We start from the raw sequence: 24856 nt of genomic DNA on the forward strand, positions 1-24856 counted from the left end.
TATAGTGAAATTGAAAGGTGGAAATGATCAATGTGTGGAGAGAGACGAAGAAATGGCAGAAATATTAAACGAATACTTCAGCTCTGTGTTCACTAAAGAAGACCCTGGAGAAGGACCATCTCTACACAACAAGAAACTGGAGGGAAGTGGATTAGATGAAAATCCTTTTACAGTGGAAAATGTATGGGAAGAGCTAAAGAATCTGAAAGTGGACAAAGCCATGGGTCCTGATGGGATTCATCCAAGGATACTGAGGGAGCTCAGAGATGTTCTGGCGGGTCCGCTGTGTGACCTGTTCAATAGATCCCTAGAAACGGGACTGGTGCCGAGTGATTGGAGAAGAGCGGTGGTGGTCCCGCTTCACAAGAGTGGGAACAGAGAGGAGGCTGGTAACTACAGACCGGTTAGCCTCACTTCGGTGGTGGGAAAAGTAATGGAGACACTGTTGAAAGAGAAAATAGTGAACTATCTACAGTCTGGCGAATTGATGGACCAGAGGCAGCATGGATTCACCAGGGGAAGATCCTGTCAGACAAATCTGATTGAAGTTTTTGACTAGGTAACCAAGGAATTGGATCAAGGAAGAGCACTCAATGTCATCTACTTGGATTTCAGCAAAGCTTTTGATACGGTTCTGCACAGGAGACTGGTGTATAAAATGAGAAGCTTAGGAGTGAGTGCCGAGGTGGTGACCTGGATTGGAAACTGGTTGATGGACAGAAGAAAATGTGTGATGGTAAATGGAACTTTCTCTGAAGAGAGAGCGGTTTTAAGTGGTGTACCACAAGGATCTATGTTGGGACCGGTCCTGTTCAATATCTTTGTGAACGACATTGCGGACGGGATAGAAGGTAAGGTTTGTCTTTTTGCGGATGACACTAAGATCTGCAACAGAGTGGACACGCCGGATGGAGTGCAGAGAATGAGATGGGATTTAAGGAAACTGGAAGAGTGGTCGAAGATATGGCAGCTGAGATTCAATGCCAAGAAGTGCAAAGTCATGCATATGGGGAGTGGAAATCCAAATGAACTGTATTCGATGGGGGGGGGGGGGGGGGTGGGGGGAAGGCTGATGTGCACGGAGCAGGAGAGAGACCTTGGAGTGATAGTGTCTAATGATATGAAGTCTGCGAAACAATGCAACAAGGCGATAGCAAAAGCCAGAAGAATGCTGGGCTGCATAGAGAGAGGAATATCGAGTAAGAAAAGGGAAGTGATTATCCCCTTGTACAGGTCCTTGGTGAGGACTCACCTGAAGTACTGTGTTCAGTTCTGGAGACCGTATCTACAAAGAGACAAAGACAAGATGGAAGCGGTACAGAGAAGGGCGACCAGGAAGGTGGAGGGTCTTCATCCGATGACATACGAGGAGAGATTGAAGAATCTAAATATGTACTCCCTGGAGGAAAGGAGGAGCATGGGTGATATGATTCAGACTTTCAGATACCTGAAAAACTTTAATGATCCAAAGACAACGACAAACCTTTTCCGTCAGAAAAAAATCAGCAGAACCAGAGGTCACGAGCTGAGGCTCCAGGGAGGAAGACTAAGAACCAATGTCAGGAAGTATTTCTTCACGGAAAGGGTGGTGGATGCCTGGAATGCCCTTCCGGAGGAAGTGGTGAAGTCTAAAACTGTGAAGGACTTCAAAGGGGCGAGGGATAAACACTGTGGATCCAGTCTAGGGGTTGGGTGAAGGGGTGAGAAAAGGGAAGAAAATCCGAGGTTGTGCCATTATCGCCTGTGTTTTTATTAGCAGGCTTCCCACCTTTGGGGAAACATTTAATCATACTCTAATAAAGCATAAGAAGGTAAAAAACAGACATCTTGAAAACACTGTAAAAAAGAGAGACATTGCAGCCTTTGAAAAATGGGAACTAATTTATTGAGAAGACATAAATAAAACTGTTACCGTGGTGTTGCTGATGTGAAGACTTGGCTTAAGGCCTCCACAGCCAGAACCAGTCTTCCCACCAGTGCGGTAATGTTGTTTTGGAACTCTAAATTCTCCTGCTGCATCTGCTGGAGGACCGATTGGACTCCGGTGCACCCCTCTGCAACAGCAGAGTTGTGACCTTGCTGATGTTCAATTAGGTTGGTCACCATGTTGTTGGCAAGCTCATCCAGGCAGATGATGGGCATGTCAACCTTGTCCCCTTGTCCCCTTGCCCCTGTAGTTTCTGCCAGCTGTGTTTCAGAGGCATCCTTCGGAGGGGTATCCTCCTGCAGGGTCAGCATCCAAAGTTGTTCGGACTGCATCTCCTCGACCACTTGGGTCTCAGTGGGAGGATTCTCATTGGTGATGTCGGGTGTTCAGTGAGGAGTTAACAGTCTGCTTGGGATTAGCAATCTGTTGTTATTTAGGAGGGTTGTGGGTGGATCCTTGGACCAGTGGCAGATGACCACGCCCCCGGGGGGAGATGCTGAGAGGGACCACTGGTCAGGCTCAGAGTATGGAGACAGACACACACTACTGAACCATCAGAGGTGGCAGTAGTGAGTTCAGATTGCCTGGCTGGGCTGTAGTCCCTCAGATACTGGAACAGCGATCCCTGGAGGCTGAGCTGTAGAGAAACTGAAATATAGTGAGTAGGCAGAGTATGCAGTGTTCATGTACTGAAACCAGATGGTAACACTCACACAATGTCTCACAGAAGCCCAGGAGCTGGAATGTATAGGCCCTTGAGGAGCAAGTACCTGGTTCCAGGGAAAGCTCTGAGACAGCGATGGTAACTCACTGATGTAGTTGGCAGTGATGACTTCCAGGCAGAAGAGAGTACTGAGTAAGTCTGGGAACGAGGGCCCTCGAGGAGCGAGTACCGGTTCCAGACTGTCACCTGAAAAACAAAGGAGAAAGCGAGGCCCCCGAGGAGCATGTACTCCTAGTACATCCGAGGAGGCAGAGTTTTGAACTCTATGGCAAATTCAGCCAATGATCTGTTGCCTTTAGTAAGTCTGAGGAGGCAGAGTAGCTTGGAAAGTCGAAGCGAGTCCAAAGTCATTCCTTGCTAACTCAATCTGTTAGCAACTTCCAAGACCTTATATATCCATCACGGGGACACCCCCGAGGTTCATGCCATCACCGGTACTTCAGTCGGGGCCGCGGCGCACGCCCCTAGGCCTCCAGAAAACATGGCAGTTTGCAGCATCCAGCCGGTCCGGGGACGCCAGAGGACTTCGGCAGAAGAACACCACGGCAGCCAATCTTCCCGAGGAGGAAGAGGGAGGCGCCAAAGAGGTAAGGAGGGCGGAGAGAGGGCGTTAGGAACCAACGGACACAACAGTACCCCCTTCAAAGGGCGATTTCCTCTTCGGGTACCTGGCTTAGGTTTTGAAGGATGAGCGAGGTGGAACTGATGAAGCATCTCTTTGTCCAGGATATTGGTCTGAGGCTCCCAAGAGTTTTCTTCGGGGCTGAAACCTTCCCATTTTAGAAGGTATTCAAAAGTCTTGCTTCTTTTACGAACGTCCAGAACTTCTTCGACTTTGTATTCTAAGTCGTCTTCTGCATGATGACAGGTAGATCTTGAGTCTTGGAAGAACATTCACTGAGTATGTTGTTGTAGATATCAGCAGCAGTACAGGTCCAATTGAACTCGACACAAAGGGGAAGTTTGCCTGGTTGCAGCAATTGATATACCCTGCTCCTGATAGGATTATGACGCGCTTGCTGACATCGCAGGCACAATGGGGGAGCAAAGCCGAAATCAAATATGCATTATTTGTTTTAAATATTGATTTTTGTACTTCAACAATTGTATTACATTTGCCAAACATTTTTTTGCAGATATACGCAGACTGATTGCACGAGCGATGCAATATTGAACATCCGATGCAATAATAACAATGGCGCTATAGACGCTCCGTTTCGAACAGGCCCAATTTTCGCGTGCTTTTAATTTCAGATTAATTTAAATATTGCATCCGCGGTATTGGCAAAAAAATGTGCGCGCATTAAAACCACATATGTCCCCAATGAACGCAATTTGTTCGCGCACTTTTTATAGCATTGGCCCCTAAGTGAATGTAGGGAGTGGAGCTGGAAGAAGGTATTAAAAACCCCTGCCCCAAATATAAAGTTCAAACTATGCCCATGCAGGAGAATTAAATCTTCCTCTCCTGCATGGGCAAGAGTGCAGAGAGAGTAAGGGGGAAGGGGGACATTAGGATAATGAGAGAAAAGGGGAGAGAGCGGTGGTAAAATAGTGAGGCCGCACTTAAGGGTACATTTTTAAAGACTCATGCCGGCGTCCATGTGTGCATGATTCCCGGCGCATGCACATGGATGCACCAATTTTATGACATGCGTGCGGCACCGTACATATGCTATAAAATCCGATGCCTGTGCACACATGCGCATGTAGGGGGTGGGAAATTGTTTAAAATGCGCGGCAATGCGATCGGGCCTTTGCCCAGTTCCCTCCCAGACCATTCCAATATAGAAGCGGACTGGGAGGGAACTTCTCTATCCCCCTATCTATCCTTTCTTCCTCTTCCCCTCTCCACCCCGATCCCTAAACCCACTCTAACCTTTTTTTTTTTGTTTCAGAAGTTGCTTCATCTGAAGATGAAGAAAGTTTCACGTGCCAGCACACACTGCACCTAGACAGCGCAAAATGGCGCTTTCCTGCCCAGCTCCCGCCCAGTCCCTGCCCACCCCCTTTTAAATGCCTGGCACTTCCATGAATACTGGGAGATACGTGCGTGGCTGGGCCGTTTTGAAAATGCGCTCAGCGTGCACGTGGCCCAGCCACGTGCGTATCTTCCAGGATTTCCGCGCCAGAGATTTAAAATCACCCTGTTTGAATATTGTATGCAATTCTGATCACTGCTTTTCAAAAAAGATATAGTTGCAATGGAAACGTACAGAGAAGGGTGACCAAAATGATTATGGAGCTGCAACAGCTTCCCTATGAGGAAAGACTAAAAGGTTTGAACTGTTCAGTTTGGAGAAGAGTCGGCTGAGAGGGGGATATGATCATGAGTAGATAATTGTTATTTACTCTTTCAAAAAACATAAAGACTAGGGGACACTCCATGAAGTTAGCAAGTAGCACATTCAAAACAATCGAAGAAAATTCTTCATCACTCAATGCACAAACAAGCATTGTTAGAGGATGTGGTTAAGGCAGTTAACTTAGCTGGGTTTAAAAAAGATTTGGACAAATTCCTGGAGGAAAAGTCCATAAATTGTTATTAACCAAATAGACTGGGTCAGTAACGTTCATAGAAGCACAGGCGCACATGTGCACATGTTTGTCGGCCCGCGCCCAGGGACACAGCCATTTTATAACAAACGTGCATATATGCGTGTATGTTATAAAATAACCTGACTGCGTGCACATGTGTGCGCATGCCTGTGCCTGTGTGTGCAAAGGCTGCTTCTACCACATGTGGGGAGATTTTAAAAGGCAAACGCGCCAACGCCATTGCCTGTTTTCCCAGTTCGTTCTCAGTTCACCCAGTTAAGGGTTAGGACTTAAACCCCCCTAGTTTAACAGACTCCCTGCCTGCCTGTTAGCCCTGAAATTTAAAACCCTGCTGATCTGCCTAGTTTTTTTGGTTTTACATAGCAGAAGCAAAGTTATGCGGCAGGGGACCCCGGTGTGTACCTATGCACATAAGTATTTACATGCAAATTTTAGGTTACAATCCCAGAATGCCCATGCCTTGCCCAGACCATGACCACACTCCTTTAAAAAAAACTTTTCATTTATGCACACAGTGGCAAGTACGCACATATCTGGCCAGCTTCTAAAATCCACTCGGCACACGCTGTCCCGACGTATTTGTGCATCCCCCTAATTGATGCACTTATAGGGCTTATCTGGTGGGCTTCCTCCCTCTAACTAAGCAACCAAACTACTTCTATGCATTTAAACTTACTCAAAGTTACTGAATCTCTCAGATGTTGTGCAGGTGAAGCTGGTTTTAGTTACTCAAATTCAATAATATTTTAGTTTGTGCAGAATAATAAAAGGTCCGTAAGTTGCAAGGTTTGGAGATATGCCTATGCATTTGAAAGGCAGAATAATAATGGTACTGAAGATTTGAAGCAAAAAAAAAGTTTTTAGTGCAGTTATAGCTTGATTATTGGAAGTATGGAGAAACTGCTTTGTGTATAAGATAGAGATGTGAATCGGAACCGGAATCTGATCGGTTCCGGTTCCGATTCAAATCTTAAAATTTTTATCGTCTGGCCCGATTGGGTTTTTGTTTATCGGCTGTGCTCGAGGGTATCCGTGCCATTGGCCGGCCCCTGTCACATGGTAAGGGCAAAGGGCCATTGGCGCCATTTTTATTAGTGGCAGTCGATGGCCTGAGAGCGGGAGATCGCTCCCCGCGCCCCCACTGGACCACCAGGTAATTTAAAAACGTTTTTGGGGGGCTCGGGAGGGTGGGGGAAGCTAAGGGGTCGATTTTAAAGGGTTGGTGGGCTTTTTTTTTATCGGGCCATCGGCGCCATTTTTATTAGTGGCATCAAAATGGCGCCGATGGCCCGAGAGCGGGAGATCAGTCCCGGGGCTTCCACTAGACCACCAGGTACTTGTAAAACGTTTTGGGGGGGTTCGGGAGGGTGGGGGAAGGTAAGGGTTTAGTTTTAAATCGGGGGAATTCCTATTGTATCACGCACTCTAACGATTTTTGACGATTTAAAAAATATCGGACAATTTTTTAAATCGTCAAAAAACGATTCACATCCCTAGTATAAGATGACATCTTCACACTAGCTTAAAGCTAATCACAGATGTATTTAGTCCATTAAAAAGGTATTGCCTACGACTTATCTTTTTTTATACTTAATAGAAAATATACCTCCTGTACACTATAATTAAGGATGTTGTTTTCAGTTGTTTGCTGATTTATGTATTTCCCACCCCCTCCCTTTGATCTTTTTAAGAGCAAAAGAGAAAATTCCAGCAGAGAGAAAGGAACTAGGGCACCAGTGCAGGAGTCCATTATCTTCTCTTCGACAACCTAGATTTCTAGGCTGTTCTAGCTTTGTTTTTAAACTTTTTTTTATATCCATAGGTATTTTTTGTCAATTTGTCTGCATGCAATGCAGGACTTTGTATAGAAGCTTGCATAATTAAACTTTTTTTTGTAATTTTTTAGTTTGGGCTACTTTTGGGCTAGATTTTATGATTAATTGGACTATAAAAATCTTTAGCATCTGGTAACACTGATTAGGAGTCCCAGGAACTCCCTTAAAACTCTGAGGACTACATTTCTCCAGGAGCCTAACGCCACTGAGGAGACCTGGAACCTAAACAGGAAGCAGTTAGATAGGAAGAGGTGTGGCTTGAGCTTCCGGGCAGTAGCCTAGGCTACATTGATTGGGCTGGAGCTGAGGCACAGTTGGCAGAGGAATGAGGATGCTGGGAACAACCAGAGCCAATCGAGGTGGAGCTGCCTACAGAAATGGAGGAAGAAGCAGAACTCATGGATACCTCAGATTGAAAAGGAAAAGAGGTGAGATCTTAGGCCTAAGCCCAGGAAGTCAAAGCCTTGAGGATCACAGAACAAAGTTGATTTTTTTTTAGTTTGAATTGTAGTTGGGTTCTGCAGGATTTCTGGGGAGATTGAACTGAGCAGGACTTCTCTGCTTGGCTCTAAGGAAAGAAAAGACTGTGTTGTAGTTTGTTTTTGGTTACTTTGAATGTGACTAGAGAAGCAGCAACTCTACAGCAAAGTGCTGTGAACATTTGCAGGCATTGCAGTTAAAAGAAAAAGAAAAGGGGGACCGTGTTTTGTTTTTTTTCTTTCTCTGTGGATGGGACTAGAGAACGAGCAGTGATCTGAACACTTGTAGATGTTCGTTAAAAGAAAAAGTGGAAAAGAACTGTGCTTTTTTTTTTTTACTTTGATTGTGGCTGCTAAAAGGACAGGCTCTATAGCAGTGCTCTGGATATTCATGGGCATGACAGTTACACTAAGCCTGGCCCAATGGTGAGAAAAACTGGGTTTTGGTCTTTGCACTCATAAACCAATCAAGGCAGAAAAGACTTATGTTTTGATTTTTTTTTTCTTCAGTAAACCCTCCTTAATGTACAAGTCAAGTACAGAGGGGGAAATAAAGTTATTTGTAAGTTCTTTGGGGCAGGGACTCTGGCTAGCTTTTACTTCTTCTCCCATCCCAAGGTGTAGGTCCTTTGGACAAGGGGTGGATAGAAATCCTCTCCTGTCCCAGTATGTGGTGACTAGTGAGCTGTGATGGAACTCCCTCATTCTGCTGTGCACTGTGGGTTGTGTGCAGACCAACCACACTTGGACCACATAGGCAGTGTCCAAAATATTGCTTTATTGATACAATTTTGTTGAATGATACAATTAAATATGGTAAATCATACACCATTCTCTACAGTTTCTCTCTTAATTGCAGATCTTTTCTCCTCTATCTGTGCATTAGTCTTTATTAGGCCAGGAATCCATTCACACTTCTGGATTAGATTGTATAGTGGTCTCTTGGGGCTAGGCACAAAGTTAATGTCTTTATCTATCAGGGGTCTTTGTAGATGCCAGATGGGTATCCTCCCCTGAATGTGGATCTTTTACTCACAGTTAGTACGTTAATCTTCCAGTGGGATCCCTGGTGGTAGGAATCCTTGCATACTGCAGTTCTTATCAGTCCCCTTGATGGGCAGGAAGAAGGGCAGAAAAACACTTCCTTCCAGATGTTGGAAAAACAAATCTTCCCCAACTTAGATAACTGCAGGGTCACCACTTTGTTTGGCAGATCTTCCCTAAACATTGGGCATCTTCAGCCCAGGGTTCCCCATTCCCTGGCTTCAGAAAGGCCCAGGCCTTCAGCAGGGTTCCTCTAAATAAAGATTCAAAATACCAAAAATTAGTCCCAGAGCAGAGACTCTGCATCTCGTGGGGAGAGTACAGCATTGGAGCCCCTTTGAGCTATCCTGGAGGTGTCTCGGAGATCCAGGTATGTAGTGAGGGTCGAGTGGATGTGGACCCATAGCCCGAGAAGGAGATGGCACTGCCCGAGGAGATGGCCCCTCGGGTTCCTCCGTCGGAAGGCGAGGCTGAGTTGAAGCGAGGGGCGGCTGGAACTTCGCCACTGGAAGTCCGTGGTTCCCCTAGGTGGAGCCCGTAGGGACCCGGGCCGCTTGGACTTAGGTGGGTCTTTGAGAGACAGAAGATTCATTGAAGTCCGGTCCAGAATCAGAGGCCAGGAGTCACCCACCGCCAGTCCAAGGTCACATGCCAGAGAATCGTCAGTCGCCGGTCCGAAGTCAACGCCAGAGGATCACCAGTCACCAGTACGAGGTCAATGCCAGAGAGTCGTCCAGAAACAGAAACAAGAGTCCCTGAGGCACAGGCACTTACTGAGAGTAAGCAGACTTGTTGCCAAGTCAAGGAACCGGAAGAAAGGGCTTTCTTAAGTACCTCCTGGGTCTGATGTCATCCGGTGCAGGTGAGGCCGATTAGCTGATGAGGGCCCTTTAAGTGAGTGCTGGGGGCGCGGCCGTGCGCCTAAGAGGAAGCTGACCTGGTGAGGGACCTGGAAGTGCTGCTGTGCGGCCCGACACCGCGAAGAGGAGATCGGGGAGCTCTGCCTCCGTGGTGGAGCGCAGCAGGGGCCCGGCAGAAGGAGCTGCCCCAAGTGAGGCGAACCGAAGCCTGCATAGGGCGTGCCTCCCCCCCACTGCTGAGATGCAGGTCGAGGTCCTGACGCCACGGAGGGAGGTAGGCAGGGCCAGCCGTGGGCGGCCGCGGCTGGGAGATTTAACAGTACCCCCCCTTTTAGGGCACCTCCCCGGAGGTTTGGGCTTGGAGGGATGGGTGGCATGGAACTGCCGGAGGAGGTCCCGATCGAAGATATTGGCAAGAGGTTCCTATGTATTTTCTTCGGGGCTGAGCCCCTCCCAGGCCAGAAGATATTCCCATCTTTTCTTATATTTCCAGATGTCCAGTACCTCTCGGACCTGATAAGTGGTGTCCTCAGAGGAGAGAGCTTGGGGCACCGGAGGTACACTGGATGGCCAGGTCATCACCAGTGGTTTTAAGAGGGAAACATGGAAGGTATTGTGGATTTTGAGAGATGGAGGCAGTTGAAGCTGAGAGGCTACCGCGCCAACGCGGCAGAGGATGGGAAACGGACCAATAAACTGAGGAGCAAGTCGTGCCATAGGTAGCTTCAGGCGGATGAACCGCATACTTAGCCATACTCTCTGACCAGGTTGAAGAGGGGGACAAGGTCTCCGCAGGCGGTCGGAGTATTTCTTGGCCAGTTGATTGGCCTTGAGCAAGGCGTGCTGAGTAGAGGTCCACAGTTGATGTAGTTCATCAGCAAAGAGCTAGGCCATAGGGGACGGAACGGCAACAGGAACAGGCAATGGCGGGCTAGGTTGCTTGCCATAGACTAGTTGAAATGGAAAAGAACCGGTGGCAGTGGAAGGATGCGAGTTGAGGGCAAACTCAGCCCACGGAAGCAGGTTTGTCCAATCATCCTGTTTATCATTGACATAGATGCGTAGGAATTGTTTGAGGGTTCAGTTACTTCTCTCCGCTAGACCATTGGTTTGTGGATGATATGCGGATGTGTATTCCAGCGTGATATCGAATTTATAGCAGAGTGATCTCCAAAACCTAGCAGTGACTTGAGGTCCTCTGTCGGATAAAAAGCTCTCGGGTAGCCCGTGCAGTTTAAAGATATGATGGACAAATAACTGCGTTAGTTCAGGTGCCGAAGGTAACCCTGGAAATGTCACAAAATGAGCCATTTTGCTGAATCGATGGACGACCACCCAGATGACAGTGTTGCCGCTGGATGGGGGCAGGTCAATCACAAAATCTGTTGAGATGTGAGTCCACGGTTCTGTGGGCACAGGTAAGGGTTGGAGCAGGCCTCGAGGCAACCCAGAAGAATTCTTTTGATGGGCGCAGACATGGCATGATTCTACGTAGGACTGAACATCCTTCGTCATTTTAGGCCACCAATAGTACCGGCAGAGGGTGGACAATGTCCGGTATTGGCCTGGGTGTCCCGAACTGCGGGAATCGTGAGCCCAAGCCAGGACCCGATTTCAGAGGTGAGGTGGCACGAGGGTCTTCCCAGGAGGAATGGGAGTAGTAGCAGTAGTAGTAGGAGGAGGAATGGGAGTAGTAGCAGACAACAGTACTCGCGAGGGTTCAATGATGAACTTAGGAGGTTTGGGGATATCTGCGATGTCAAAGGCTCAAGAGAGCACGTCTGCCTTCAAGTTCTTGGCAGCTGGGCGGTATCGTAGAACGAAGTTGAATCTGGCGAAGTTTTTATGGTAAGTATAGACCATGATCTGGTGTTGGGCTCCCTCTAACCAAGGGCGCTTCTCCTCAAAGGCGATTTTGATGGCGAGGAGCTCTTTATCCCCGATGGCATAGTTGCGTTCTGCCATGGTGAATTGACGGGAGAGGAAGGAGCAAGGATGTAAGCCATGATTGGCCGAGTGTTGGCTTAGAAAGGCTCCTACTCCCTTGGAGGAGGCATCAACATCTAGGATGAATGGACGTCGTGGATTGGGGTGATGAAGGCAAGTGGAATAAGAAATGCTCTCTTGAGATGAAGAAAGGCGGATAGAGCTTCCGGCGACCAGTGCTTGGGATTAGCGCCCTTGCGGGTTAAGGCCGTTAGGGGCGCCACAATGGAAGCGTAGTTGGAGATGAAGGATCGATAGTAGTTTGCGAAGCCTAAAAATCGCTGTAGAGGCTTCAACCTGCATGGTTGGGACCATTCTTGAATGGCCTTCAGCTTCTGCGGATCCATGCTGAATCCTTTGCTGGAGACAATATAGCCCAGAAATGGGAGAGCTTCTTGCTCAAAGAGGCATTTCTCGAGTTTGGCATAGAGCTGATTTTCCCTGAGCCGTATATATTATAGAGATATAACAAGGTGTTGTGTCTGTCGGTCTTTGACGGCTTCACCCCGCCTACCTCTCTCTACTTGCGGTTCCTCCCGCTCACCTTGGACTGATGGCCGCGGCGGCGTCTGCTTGCCGTTCTCTCCGGCGTCCCAGGACCGGCTTTGGTGCTGCCTCCTGCCATTCTCCTTCAAGGTACCTCTAGGGTGCGCGCGTGCACACTGCCCTCATCTTTAACTTCACGTTGGCGCGAACCTCAGGGGCGTCCCCCTGTTCTGACATCACAACTCCAGGGTATATCTGCCTACAGTATTTGCTAGCTCGTTGAGTTAGCAACAGGATTCATACGGATGGGATTCGCTCTCCGTTCCTAAGCTACTCTGCCACTCCAGCTCTATCTGGAACTCTTACTACCCTTCGGGGTTGCTAACGGGGTACCCGCTCCTTGGGGGCCTCTCTGCTTCTTTCAGGTGCTATCAGGAAACCGGTACTCGCTTTTCAAGGGCCCATTTTCCCTGAGTCGCTGTCTGCAACCTCTACCCTTCTACTTGGAAGAACTAACTTACAGTCACCATCAATGAGTACAGAAAACATCTCTCTCTACAGTACTGCTTCTCTGGAATCAAGTACTCTCTCCTCGAGGGCCTGCTCTCTGCTCCGGTGCCAGACCTCTCGTCTAGTGGAATCTCTGCTACTGCTAGTGAGTTCAACATCACTGAGTTTCTCTGCTCTAAGGGATCAGGTACTCACTCCTCGAGGGCCTGCTCTCCCTGTCTCGGAGCTCTCCTATTCTATTTGGGACTCTGAATGCTAATCTTATTGTTTGCTCATAACTCTCAGTCTTTTTCCACTAAGCACTGCTCTACAGAGGATCCGCTGTTCCTGCATTCTGCGAGAGATGCGCCCAGCCGGGCTCTACAACCACTACTCACTACTGCCACCTCTGGTGGTTCCATAAACTGTTTCATAAAAGATTCAAATCTGTTTTTGTCTGTTCGGAGTTTAGCCTGACACTGTAGTCCCTCACAGGACTGCCCCCCGTGGGTGTGGTCAGTTGCCACAGTGTCCAAGGATCCACCCAAACACCATTAAACATAACAGATTGCTAACTCCATGGATCCAGCTCAGCTCAACGCCTTGCAGGCCATTCCAGGCCTGGCCTTGCGCATTGCTGAACAACAAGACGCATTGGAAAGATTGACTACTACGTTTCATCAGCTGCACGCACAGAAGAATCAAGGTTCTATATCCAGTAATAAAGGTCAGTTACCTGAAGTAACTATAAAGACTATCATGCCTCTTGCTGCTCCAGTACATTTTTCTGGAGAGATTCAGAGAACTAGAGACTTCTTAAACCAGTGTTGTATGCATTTTGCATTGCAACCTACTCATTTTCCCACAGCCTATGCCAAGACTACTTATATTCTATCCTACCTGGATGGAAGGGCTTTGACTTGGGCTTCCATGCTGTAGAAACACAAAGATCCTATACTTCAGGATATTGACGGATTCATGGACTTGTTTAAATCCGTTTTAGATGATCCTGCCCGGTATACTCTTGCTGGTTCTACATTGGTGGACCTGAAGCAAGGCAACCGGCCCCTTGCTGATTTCACTATAGAGTTCAAGACTCTTGCAACTGAATTACATTGGAACTCTAGATGCCTGAAAACTCTCTTCTTCAAAGGTTTGGATTCCAGCTTGAAGGATGAGCTGGCTGCTCGCAAAACACCTGACTCGCTGGATGAACTAGTGGCCTTAGCTACTAGAACTGATCACCAGCTTCATGATAAGGTGCAAGAGCTCAAGCCTTGTAAAGGACCTGTTCAGAAGGAAGTTCGTGCTAAGCCTGCACTCAGAATGGTTCCTTTGACTCCCGTTGCCAGTGGGGAAGAACCGATGCAACTTGGTCGCAGTCAACTGACATCCAAAGAGAGAAGACTTCGGAAGAGGAATGGATTGTGCATGTACTGTGGACAAGCTGGTCATGCAGTCCAAACATGCCCAATATGTCAGGGAAATGGACGGGCCTAAGGCCTGAGGGAGGACTCTTCTTAGGCCTCACTACGCCCTCTCCTCTGCTCTCTCTCACTGTCTTTGATCTGCGGACATTTGGAGTTTCAGACTCTTGCCCTGGTGGACTCAGGGGCAGGAGGTAATTTTATTCTTCAACATCTAGTAGAACACTTGAGGATTATCCTCACCACTATGAAGACTCCTCTACTCTTATCATCTATACATGGGGAGCCTTTACCGGGTGCTATTACCTGTTGTACAGAACCAGTATCCCTCCGCACCGGAGCTCTCCACACCGAATTAATTTCCTTCTTTGTGTTGGAGAAGGCCATGCACCCTATCGTTCTGGGGTTACCCTGGTTGCAGCTGCATATGCTGCAATTCAATTGGGCCACGTTGGAACTCTCTCGTTGGAGTCCAGAATGCCATGGCAAATGCCTAAAGGAGGTTACTACTATTCTCTGCATGCCTACAACTCCAGTGATGCCAGGACTGCCGCCTCAGAATCCATCATTTCATGATGTTTTCTCCAAAGAAGCTGTTGACATCCTTTCGCCACATAGAACTTATGACTGCGCCATTAGACTGAAACCTAATGCTGAACCTCCTAAAGGACGTGTCTACCCCTTGTCGGTGGTAGAGAACAAAGCCATGTCAGAGTATATTGAGGGAAATTTGCAGAAGGGTTTTATTAGACTATCTAAGTCTCCTGTGGGCGCAGGCTTCTTCTTCGTGGGGAAGAAGGACGGCACACTGCGTCCTTGTATCGATTATCGAGGTCTGAACGAGATCAAATTTAAAGACCAATACCCCTTACCTCTGATCTCGGAGCTTTTCGATCGACTTCAAGGAGCCAAGATATTCTCAAAACGTGACCTGAAGGGAGCCTATAACTTGATTCACGAAGGCGATGAGTGGAAAACAACTTTCAACACTTGAGACGGCCATTTCGAATATTTGGTGATGCCATTCGGCCTGTGCAACGCCCCCGCCATGTTTCAGAACATGATGAACGACATTCTGCGGGACCTTTTGTATAAATGTGTCGTTGTCTACCTAGATGACATCTTGATCTTTTCACAAGAAAGAGATCTAGGTGTCATAGTGGATAACACATTGAAATCGTCGGTTCAGTGTGCTGCGACAGTCAAAAAAGCAAACAGAATGTTGGGAATTATTAGAAAGGGATTGGTGAATAAAACGGAAAATGTCATAATGTCTCTGTATCACTCCATGGTGAGACCACACCTTGAATATTGTGTACAATTCTGGTCGCCGCATCTCAAAAAAGATATAATTGCGATGGAGAAGGTACAGAGAAGGGCTACCAAAATGATAAGGGGAATGGAACAGCTCCCCTATGAGGAAAGACTAAAGAGGTTAGGACTTTTCAGCTTGGAGAAGAGATGGCGACGGGGGATATGATAGAGATGTTTAAAATCATGAGCGGTCTAGAACGGGTAGATGTGAATCGGTTATTTACTCTTTTGGATAGTAGAAAGACTAGGGGGCACTCCGTGAAGTTAGCATGGGGCACATTTAAAACTAATCGGAGAAAGTTCTTTTTTACTCAACGCACAATTAAACTCTGGAATTTGTTGCCAGAGTATGTGGTTAGTGCAGTTAGTATAGCTGTGTTTAAAAAAGGATTGGATAAGTTCTTGGAGGAGAAGTCCATTACCTGCTATTAAGTTTACTTAGAGAATAGCCACTGCCATTAGCAATGGTAACATGGAATAGACTTAGTTTTTGGGTACTTGCCAGGTTCTTATGGCCTGGATTGGCCACTGTTGGAAACAGGATGCTGGGCTTGATGGACTCTTGGTCTGACCCAGTATGGCATTTTCTTATGTTCTTATGTTCTTAAGATATGTAATTCATCTAGCAGATGTGAAACAATTATTACCGAGACTTCGAGAACACCGTCTCTACGCCAAATTGTCAAAATGCAAGTTTCACAAAGATTCTATGCCTTTTCTTGGCTACATCGTATCAAAACAAGGCTTCCAGATGGATCTCAGAAAATTACAGAGTATCAAGAATTGGTCTCAACCTACCAGTCTGAGGGCCCTGAGACGATTTTTGGGGTTTACAAACTACTATAGAAGCTTCATAAAGAACTATTCTTCTTTGACAGTGCCCTTCACTGCTATGACATGGAAAGGGGCTAATGCTTCAAAGTGGTCTGTGGAGGCCATTTCCGCATTCGAGAAATTAAAGCCTTATATCCCTGCTCCTTTTTCTCGCTGCGCTTTTCTCCTGCAGAGAAGAACTATGGGATCGGAGATAAAGAGCTCCTGGCTATTAAGATGGCATTCGAGGAATGGCGGCCTTGGCTCAAAGGTGTCCAACATCAAATTACCGTATTCTCGGACCATAAGAATCTAGAGTATCTCCGTCATGCGCAACATCTTAACCACAGACAAGCCAGATGGTCCTTGTTTTTTAATCGCTTTGACTTCGTGCTCAAATATCGTCCCGGAGACAAGAATACCAGAGCAGATGCTCTGTCTCACTCTTTCCTCTCTGAGGATGTTCCTGAAGAACCTCAGCATATCATCAACCCGAAGAAAGTCATCTTGGCGGCTATTCATTCCGTGCCTGTCGGTAAAACGATTGTACCGAAGAACCTCAAAAAGAAACTTTTACACTGGGCTCATGATTCCAAGCTGGCTGGCCATCCTGGTCAACGCCATACCCTGCTGAAATTACAGAAGTACTATTGGTGGCCTAAAATCAAGGAAGACACGTACTCCTATGTAGCGTCATGCTCCAACTATGCAAAACATAAGCCTACTTCTGGTGAGCCCTGGGGATTGCTGCAACTGCTGCCAGTTCCGGAGAAGCCATGGACTCACATCGCTACAGACTTTGTAGCTGACCTGCCTCTTTCTGGAGGAATGAATACTATCTGGGTGACGGCTGACCGAAACGGTGGCACTGCCTGGCTTACCCTCAGCCTTGGAGCTCGCTAAGCTCTTCATTGTCCACATCTTTTGCCTACATGGCCTACCGAAGCACATTGTCTCTGATAGAGGATCGCAATTCACGGCAAAATTCTGGAAGGCTTTGTGCAAACTATTTGACTGTTGCGTTCATGCCTGTTCTCGCCTTCGCTCCACCCTCTCTACCTTAATGGCGACTCCCTTCAGGTCTGACAGACAGATGCTGCCGCGGCTTCTCCTCACCGTTCTTCCTGGAATCCCCGGGCTGGCCTGACACTGTGGATCCTCCATGTTCCTGATGATGTAAGGGTGCGTGCGTGCTCCAGAGTTTGTACTGGCTAGGGTGCGAACCTCGGGGGCGTCCCCCCGTAGTGACGTCATCCACTTCCACCTTAAAAGGTCTTTGCTTGCTACTATGAATTGAGTTAGCAAGGACTCTGTTGGACTAGCTTCGGCTGTCCAAGACTACTTGCACTTGGGGAATTCTCTCTCCCCTGCTCTGCCTCCTCCAACTTACCTAGGGGCACCCGCTCCTTGGGGGCCCTGCTCTCTCCTCTTGATTTCAGATTGCTAAGACGGGATCCGGTACTCGCTCCATGAGGGACTATGTCCTTGAATGCTCAGAAGACTCCTTACTACCTAGAAGCGATCGCAGACGTGAACACAGTGAGTTCTATTACAGATAGAAACCGGTACTCGCTCCACTAGGGCCTATGTTCCTAATCTCCGAAGACTCCCTTCTGTTTAAGACGTTATCGCAGGTACGGAGATCGTGAGTCATTATTGTAGATTGCAGATAGGAACCGGTACTCGCTCCACGAGGGCCATGTTCCTAAATCCTTCTCAACTCTCTTCTATATCAGAAGCTATCATATACCTATTTCTTGTGAATTACTATTATAGATTGCAGATAGGAACCGGTACTCGCTCCACGAGGGCCTATGTTCCTAAAACCCTCCAAGACTCTCTTCTATTCTATAAGCCATCTCATACACAGATATAGTGAGTTCTCATTCCAGACTGCATATAGGAACCAGCACCCACCTACGGCTCCTGTTCCTGAATATACTGAAGACTCTGTTGCATAGAAGCCATTACAGATCTCTACAATTGTGAGTGTATCATCTACTACTGGTTATGTATCCAGCATACCCTGTCTACTCACTACCTATAGTCTCTCCTACAGCTCAGCAACCCAGAGGACCGCAATTCCAGTATCTGAGCGACTTCAGCCCTGCCGGGCACATCAGCTCACTACTGCACCTCTGGTGGTTCTACTTCCTGCTAATAAAGAACTATCTGTGTTGTGGTCTCCATACTCCAGCCTAGCCGGTGGTCCCTCTCAGGATATCCTCCTTGGGGTGCTGTCATTTGCCATCGGTCCAGGGATTCACCAAATTACCTCAAGTGTCATCCCTTACACTACTAGAGTGATATTATACGACTGCCACTCTATGGGAAGCCAACCCACCACAGATCATTAACTTCGCCTACGGAGTATTACAATTGTTAGCTCTTCCCCTTGGCAGGGTGATCCATAACAGATTGCTAACTCCCTGGCGGACTTATAACAGATCGCTACTCCTAGCAGCAAGGATTGATAACAGATTGTTAACTCCTCCCTCTCCAGGAGGAGTTCCATATCAGACTACTAACTCCTCCCCCTACAGGAGGAGCTCGATAACAGATTGCTAACTCCGAGCAGCAGATCTACAACATTGACATCTCTCTGGATTATACATCTGCTTATCATCCCCAATCTAATGGCCAAACTGAGAGGATAAATAGGACCCGAAAACAGTTCATTCGTGCCTTTATGAGTTGCCGTCAGAATACCTGGGCCGAATTGTTGCCAATGGCAGAATTCGTCATTAACCTCACATCCAGCTTCATCCACTGGATCACACCATTCGAAGTAGTTTGATGGACGACTACCTTTACCACCACTTCCGCTACTCTCTCAGTGTCGTCCCCAGCAGCTCAATCCACTGCGATGATATCCATCAATTATGGATTCAGACTAAAGACTAGAGATGTGAATCGGAACCGGAATCTGTTCCAATTCCGGTTCCGATTCACATCGTGAAATTTTTTTGTGCGGCCCGATTGGGTTTTTTTTTATCGGCTGCGCCCAAAACCGATAAACAAAAACCCACCCCAACCCTTTAAAACAGCTCCTTTAGCTTCCCCCACCCTCCCGACCCCCCAAAACCTTTGAAATTACCTGTTGGTTCAGTGGGGGTCCCAGGAGTGATCTCCTGCTCTCGGGCCATCGGCTGCCACTAATAAAAATGGCGCTGATGGCCCTTTGCCCTTACCATGTGACAGGGTATCCATGCCATTGGCCGGCTCCAGTCACATGGTAGGAGTAATGGACGGCCGGTGCCATCTTTAAAAATGGCGCGGGCTATCCAGTGCTCCTACCATGTGACAGGGGGATGGGTTTTAGGGGTTGTTTTTGTGTGCCGTTTTTCCCGCCCTCCCCCAAAACAATAAGAGAACTTCATGAACAATTTCGTGAGGGTTTCCTATCAGATTCGGGAAGCCCCCGATTTCTGGCGACTTTGAAAATATCGTACGATATTTTCAATCGTCAGAAATATGATTCACATCCCTACTAAAGACATGCTAATCAAAGCGGGTGAACGAGCAAAGAAATCATACCATGCTCATCATTCTAAAGCGCCTGTATTTCTACCTGGTGACAAAGTCTGGTTGTCACTAAGAACTTGAGACTAAGTTACCTCTACTCGATTTGCTCCACGCTACGTTGGACCGCTACATTGGACTGTTTCCAATCCTACGTTGGACCGCTACACTATGTTGGACCGCTACGTTGGACTGTTTCCAATCCTCCGACGTCTTGGCAACATTACATACAGTCTGAAGCTACCGCCTGGATTGAAAATCCACAACGCATTCCACGTTTCACTTTTGAAATCACTCATTCTCAGTAAGTTCTCATCCAAGTCTCCAGAACCAACTTCTATTACTACAGAAGAAGACCTTGAATATAATGTTGAAGCTATTCTGGATGTAAGAAGATGTGGCAAAACTTGGGAATACCTTCTGTCTTGGGAAGGTTATAGACCCAAAGAAAATTCTTGGGAGCCGATGGCAAATATCCTGGACAAAGAGATGCTTCTTCAGTTTCATCAGATGCATCCATTCAAACCGAACCCTGGTAAAAGGGCCAGAGGCCATCCTATGAAGGGGGATACTGTTGTGTCTGTCGGTCTTTGACGGATTCACCCCGCCTACCTCTCTCTACTTGCGGCTCCTCCCGCTCACCTTGGACTGATGGCCGCTGCGGCGTCTGCTTGCCGTTCTCTCCGGCATCCCCGGACCGGCTTTGATGCTGCCTCCCACCATTCTCCTTCAAGGTACCTCTACGGCGCGGACGCCGCCCTCATCTATAACTCCAGGGTATATCTGCCTACAGTATTTGCTAGCTCGTTGAGTTAGCAACAGGATTCATACGGATGGGATTCGCTCTCCGTTCCTAAGCTACTCTGCCACTCCACCTCTATCTGGAACTCTTACTACCCTTCGGGGTCGCTAACGGGGTATCCGCTCCTTGGGGGCCTCTCTGCTTCTTTCAGGTACTATCAGGAAACTGCTACTCGCTCCTCGAGGGCCCATGTTCCCTGAGTCGCTGCCTGCAACTTCTACCCTTCCACTTGGAAGAACTAATTTACAGTCACCATCAGTGAGTACAGAAAACATCTCTCTCTACAGTACTGCTTTGCCGGAATCAGGTACTTGCTCCTTGAGGGCCTGCTCTCTGCTCCGGTGCCAGACCTCTTGTCTAGTGGAATCTCTGCTACTGCTAGTGAGTACAACACCACGGAGTCTCTCTGCTCTAAGGGATCAGGTACTCGCTCCTCAGGGCCTGCTCTCCCTGTCTTGGAGCTCTCCTATTCTATTTGGGACTCTGAATGCTAATCTTATTGTTTGCTCATAACTCTCAGTCTCTTTCCACTACAGCACTGCTCTATAGAGGATCCGCTGTTCCAGAGTTCTGTGAGAGACGCACCCAGCCGGGCTCTACAACCACTACTCACTACTGCCACCTCTGGTGGTTCCATAAACTGTTTAATAAAAGATTCAAATCTGTGTTTGTCTGTCCGGAGTTTAGCCTGACACTGTGGTCCCTCACGGGACTGCCCTCCGTGGGCATGGTCAGCTGCCACAGTGTCCAAAGATCCACCCAAACACCATTAACCATAACACAAGGTAGGCCCAAAATCCAGTTTAGGAAAATACAACCTCTCTCCAGAGCCTATGTCAGAGCTCTGAATAAAACCTCAGGACCAAAGGTATCCATTACAGCTCTGCCATTGGAAGGGCTGTCCATGAATGGATACTTTCCTAATTATTTCCCTAACTACACTAGGCTATTGCAAAACCTATTAGTAACCCAAAAAGTGGTCTGGGTTACACTTCTGAACTCTGTTGTAAATGGGGCCGTTTCACAACGCTTTTCTAAGTCTGGGCCGACTTTCACAGTTCCCATTAAGGGATCTGGACCTGGAGAGAAGCGGTGTTGGGGGGTGTCCCTAAGGAAAAGTTTGGACTCTTGCCTTATTCACGCTCCTGCTTTTCCTGGGAACCCTGTCTCCAGAGTTTCTATGTTTCTTTTGGTAGATATTTAACTGACCTTGCTGTTGCAGTTATTTGTGAGCCTGGAAGAAGGGTAACCATTCCCACTACCCTGAAGCAACGGTGTCCTTTCCACCCTTCTTCACAAGGATGCGATATCACCAGTCTGGACTAGCTACCTGGCCCTTAGGTAAACCTGAGGCTACATTCAAGGGCGTGCAAGCAAAGTTTCACTCATTACCCCTTGCTTTCTCCCCTGTATAGAGGAGTATGGAGATCCAGTTCAGTGACCACAAGGTCATCACAGGAACACAGAAACTACATGCCAGCAAAATACCTCACATGCAGAACACAGACAGACCCTGACCAAATACAGAATAAAGAGACCAGAAAGTATAAACAGAGAGGAACTGAACTGGAATCCACAACAAGCCAGCAACAATGGATAAACATAAACATGATTCTTCATAAAACAATAAAATCAAGAAATATAAAACAATCAAAGTAGTAAAATTATATTCATAAAAAATATTTCAAATCAGGTAACGACTAGAATATCCAAAATTTCCCAAAACACCAATAAAATATTTCAAAACATCTGATGAATAAAAAATCTAATAACTAAAAAATTTTCTAATATTGCCCCAAAAAAACAATAAAAATTTCAAAACAGTAGAAACATCAAATTCACCCAATAATAAAAACTAATAAGGATTAAAAAAATCTTCTGCTCTCCATACCTGAGATCTTTTGATTATCGTGGATTGGGGGAGGTAAGGCTGCACAAACTTTATCTTCTTTCTCTCTCACACTCAAAAACAACACACACACACACACACACAATAACATGTTCATTTTCTCACACACTCCCTTTTTCATATACATGCCTATGTTCTCACATACATTCCCTCTCACTCACCCTCAAAGACACATTATGTGTGCGTGTGTGTGTATGTCTGTGAGAGCTTGTATGTGACACACAAGCTCTCACAGGCACATACACATGCACATAGGCTCGCACAAAGTCACAGACACCCACACAAGCACATAGTCTCATACACAGAAACACAAAGGCCCTGCTATGATTCTGGCTGCTGTGCAGCCTCCTGTCTACCAGAGGACTCCAATGAGTCTCGCTTTGATCTGTACTCTCCGGAATGTTCCTGATTTCATGCCTCAGATGCTCTTGTAGCCTCTGTTCCACTAGGGGACCTCCACAAACACACTCCCCTGGTTGGCCAAGCTACTCTTGCCTACCTGCACCACACCTGGACTCCAGCAATACTTAACCCTGTCTGTCCCTTGACTCAACGCTTCGGCATCGAGTTCTCTTTGGTTTCTTGCTCTAGACACCTTTGTCTTTTGAAAATCTCAAGCCTTTCTCTGTTTTGCCTCGTGGTCTTTGGGTTTTCTGATATCAGCCCTTCCATGTCTTTCCTTGTGGCCATCTGGCCTTCAGCTTCTGTCTTTGCCTTGTGGCCATCTGGCCTTCAGTTTCTAGCTTTGCCTTATGGCTTTGGACTTCTGGGTCATTCCTTGTTTGCGGCCTTACCTAGGTCTCTCTCCCTGTGTCTAGGCCTCTCCCTGTCTTTCCCCTCAGGGCCTTCCTGCATTGTTCCCTTCTGGCTTTGTTTCATGTTCTGTTTTGTCCTCGTCTTGCCCTGTCTTGTCCTGGCCTAGTCTGTCCCAGTGTTCCAGTTCCACTCTTACCTGTACTCTGTTCCAGTGTTCCAGCCTCATCTGCTTGCCCTTGCTCCAGCCTCAAGAGACTGCCCAAGCCTAAGATCCAGTTGTCATGCCGTCCTGCGCCACTCTGGAGGTGGTGTCCACTACACTCCTCCTGAACAGGATCCTTAACAGGCTCTCACACAAACACACAAAGGCTCTCACACAGGATCTCACAGATACACATGACCTTCTCCTAAGTTTGAGCTGTAGTGGGATGAATTCCACAATGGTGCCATTGACCTTCTCCTTATTTCAAGCCTTGGTGGGATGAGCTCCACCATAGCCCTGCCGGTTTTCCTGCGCTTGGGTGGGAGGGGAAGCTGTGCAGGCATACACGCAACTTAGAGAGAACACCGCTGGTCTCTCCTTGTTTTCCGCTGCTGGTGGGTTAAACCCCACAGGCGGCCTACAGCCTCTTTCTTCTTCAGCCTCCAGCGATTTGGGCTCTGCTGGTGGCTCTGCCGCTGGCTCCCTGGGTGTGCTACCCTGGGCTTGCTGTTATTCAAACCCAGTTGTGCTGGGCTTGGTTATACTGTGCAACCCTATAAAGGGTAAATAGAGTGGGTTAGAGGAAAATGAGAAGATAAAAAAAAGTTTGAAAAGGTTTGTGTGCCTATAATGCAAGAATATAGTTACAAATTATTTTCACTGAGGTTTGATCCTGCATGGGGTATCTTATAAGTTTTTTTTAAATCAAAGTCCATTGAGATCCAATGTTTTCACTTGGACTTCTGTCTCTGCTACAATTGTAGCTGTTATTCACAAGTTAACATTTAAGAAATGAGTTAGGTTTAGGTTTCCAAGTGACTGCCATTCAGAAACACACACTGACAATTGCATAAGTCGATTAACTTAACATAGAGACGGTCTGATGAGGTGTTTTTAGACAGCTCATCAATCATCAACTCAGTGTTCTGAATTTTTTTGGCTCCTGCTGCGCATGCACAAAGGAAAAATATGACATAAACAGCACTGATTTACCTAGCATCTACTGCAGTAGTTGCCCCAGGTCTATGTTTTGCTCTTAGGAGCATAGTTTTCATTTTAATCTCAGCCACAGAGGGGAAAAGAAGTGGTACTGCAACACAGAATAATGCCATTTGCGGTGGTAGTACTGATCCAGAGGATGTTGTCGCCTTTTGGCCAAACAGGAACTTCAGTTTGCCTTGAAACTGCATTGTCTAGTAAAGCCAAAAAAAAAAGAAAAAGAATTGAAACAAAGTGTAACAATTATCAATTTTATGCACAACATATATCAAACTGAGTGCCCAATTTAATGGCATGAGTAAAAAATGTGCGCTGAACTTCAAAGCATATTTTCTTTACTTACATACTAAAAAATGTTAGGTCCAGATAAATGGTATGTTAATGTATCAGGCATTTAAAAAAATTATGCTAACCTAAAAATGTGTGCACAAAAATATGCTTAGCGCACATAAAAATGATTTATGCATACAAGACATGTTCTATTTGCTGCAAACACAACTTGTGGACAAAGCATGTTCAGAATTGCCCACCCTCAGCACCATGAACGCCTGATTTAGCTATATAGACTTAACTCTAGACCTAGAAACTTCACCCCACCTCTGACCACGAATTAAATTTCCTGCATTAAGAAAGCATGAGTTAAGCCTATGAACCTGTCTGCAGTGGAGAGTAATAGCTAATGCTTTGATTAACATGAGATATGCACAGAGGAGTGCTAATTTG

General features: G+C 46.9%; 1 protein-coding gene across 3 annotated transcripts in view; it reads right to left on the reverse strand.

Annotated features, from left to right (window-relative positions):
• LOC115084718 (aryl hydrocarbon receptor repressor-like) overlaps positions 1–24856 on the reverse strand; it is a 304930-nt gene that overhangs the window by 88064 nt on the left and 192010 nt on the right. For all 3 annotated transcript variants that reach the window (XM_029589943.1, XM_029589945.1, XM_029589944.1), the window contains one exon: positions 24128–24327. In XM_029589943.1, coding sequence (XP_029445803.1) covers positions 24128–24327 — 200 coding nt within the window. The remainder of the gene's footprint in view (positions 1–24127; positions 24328–24856) is intronic.

The sequence above is a fragment of the Rhinatrema bivittatum genome, chromosome 2 (genome assembly GCF_901001135.1).
Source record: "Rhinatrema bivittatum chromosome 2, aRhiBiv1.1, whole genome shotgun sequence".
Classification (NCBI taxonomy): Eukaryota; Metazoa; Chordata; class Amphibia; order Gymnophiona; family Rhinatrematidae; genus Rhinatrema; species Rhinatrema bivittatum.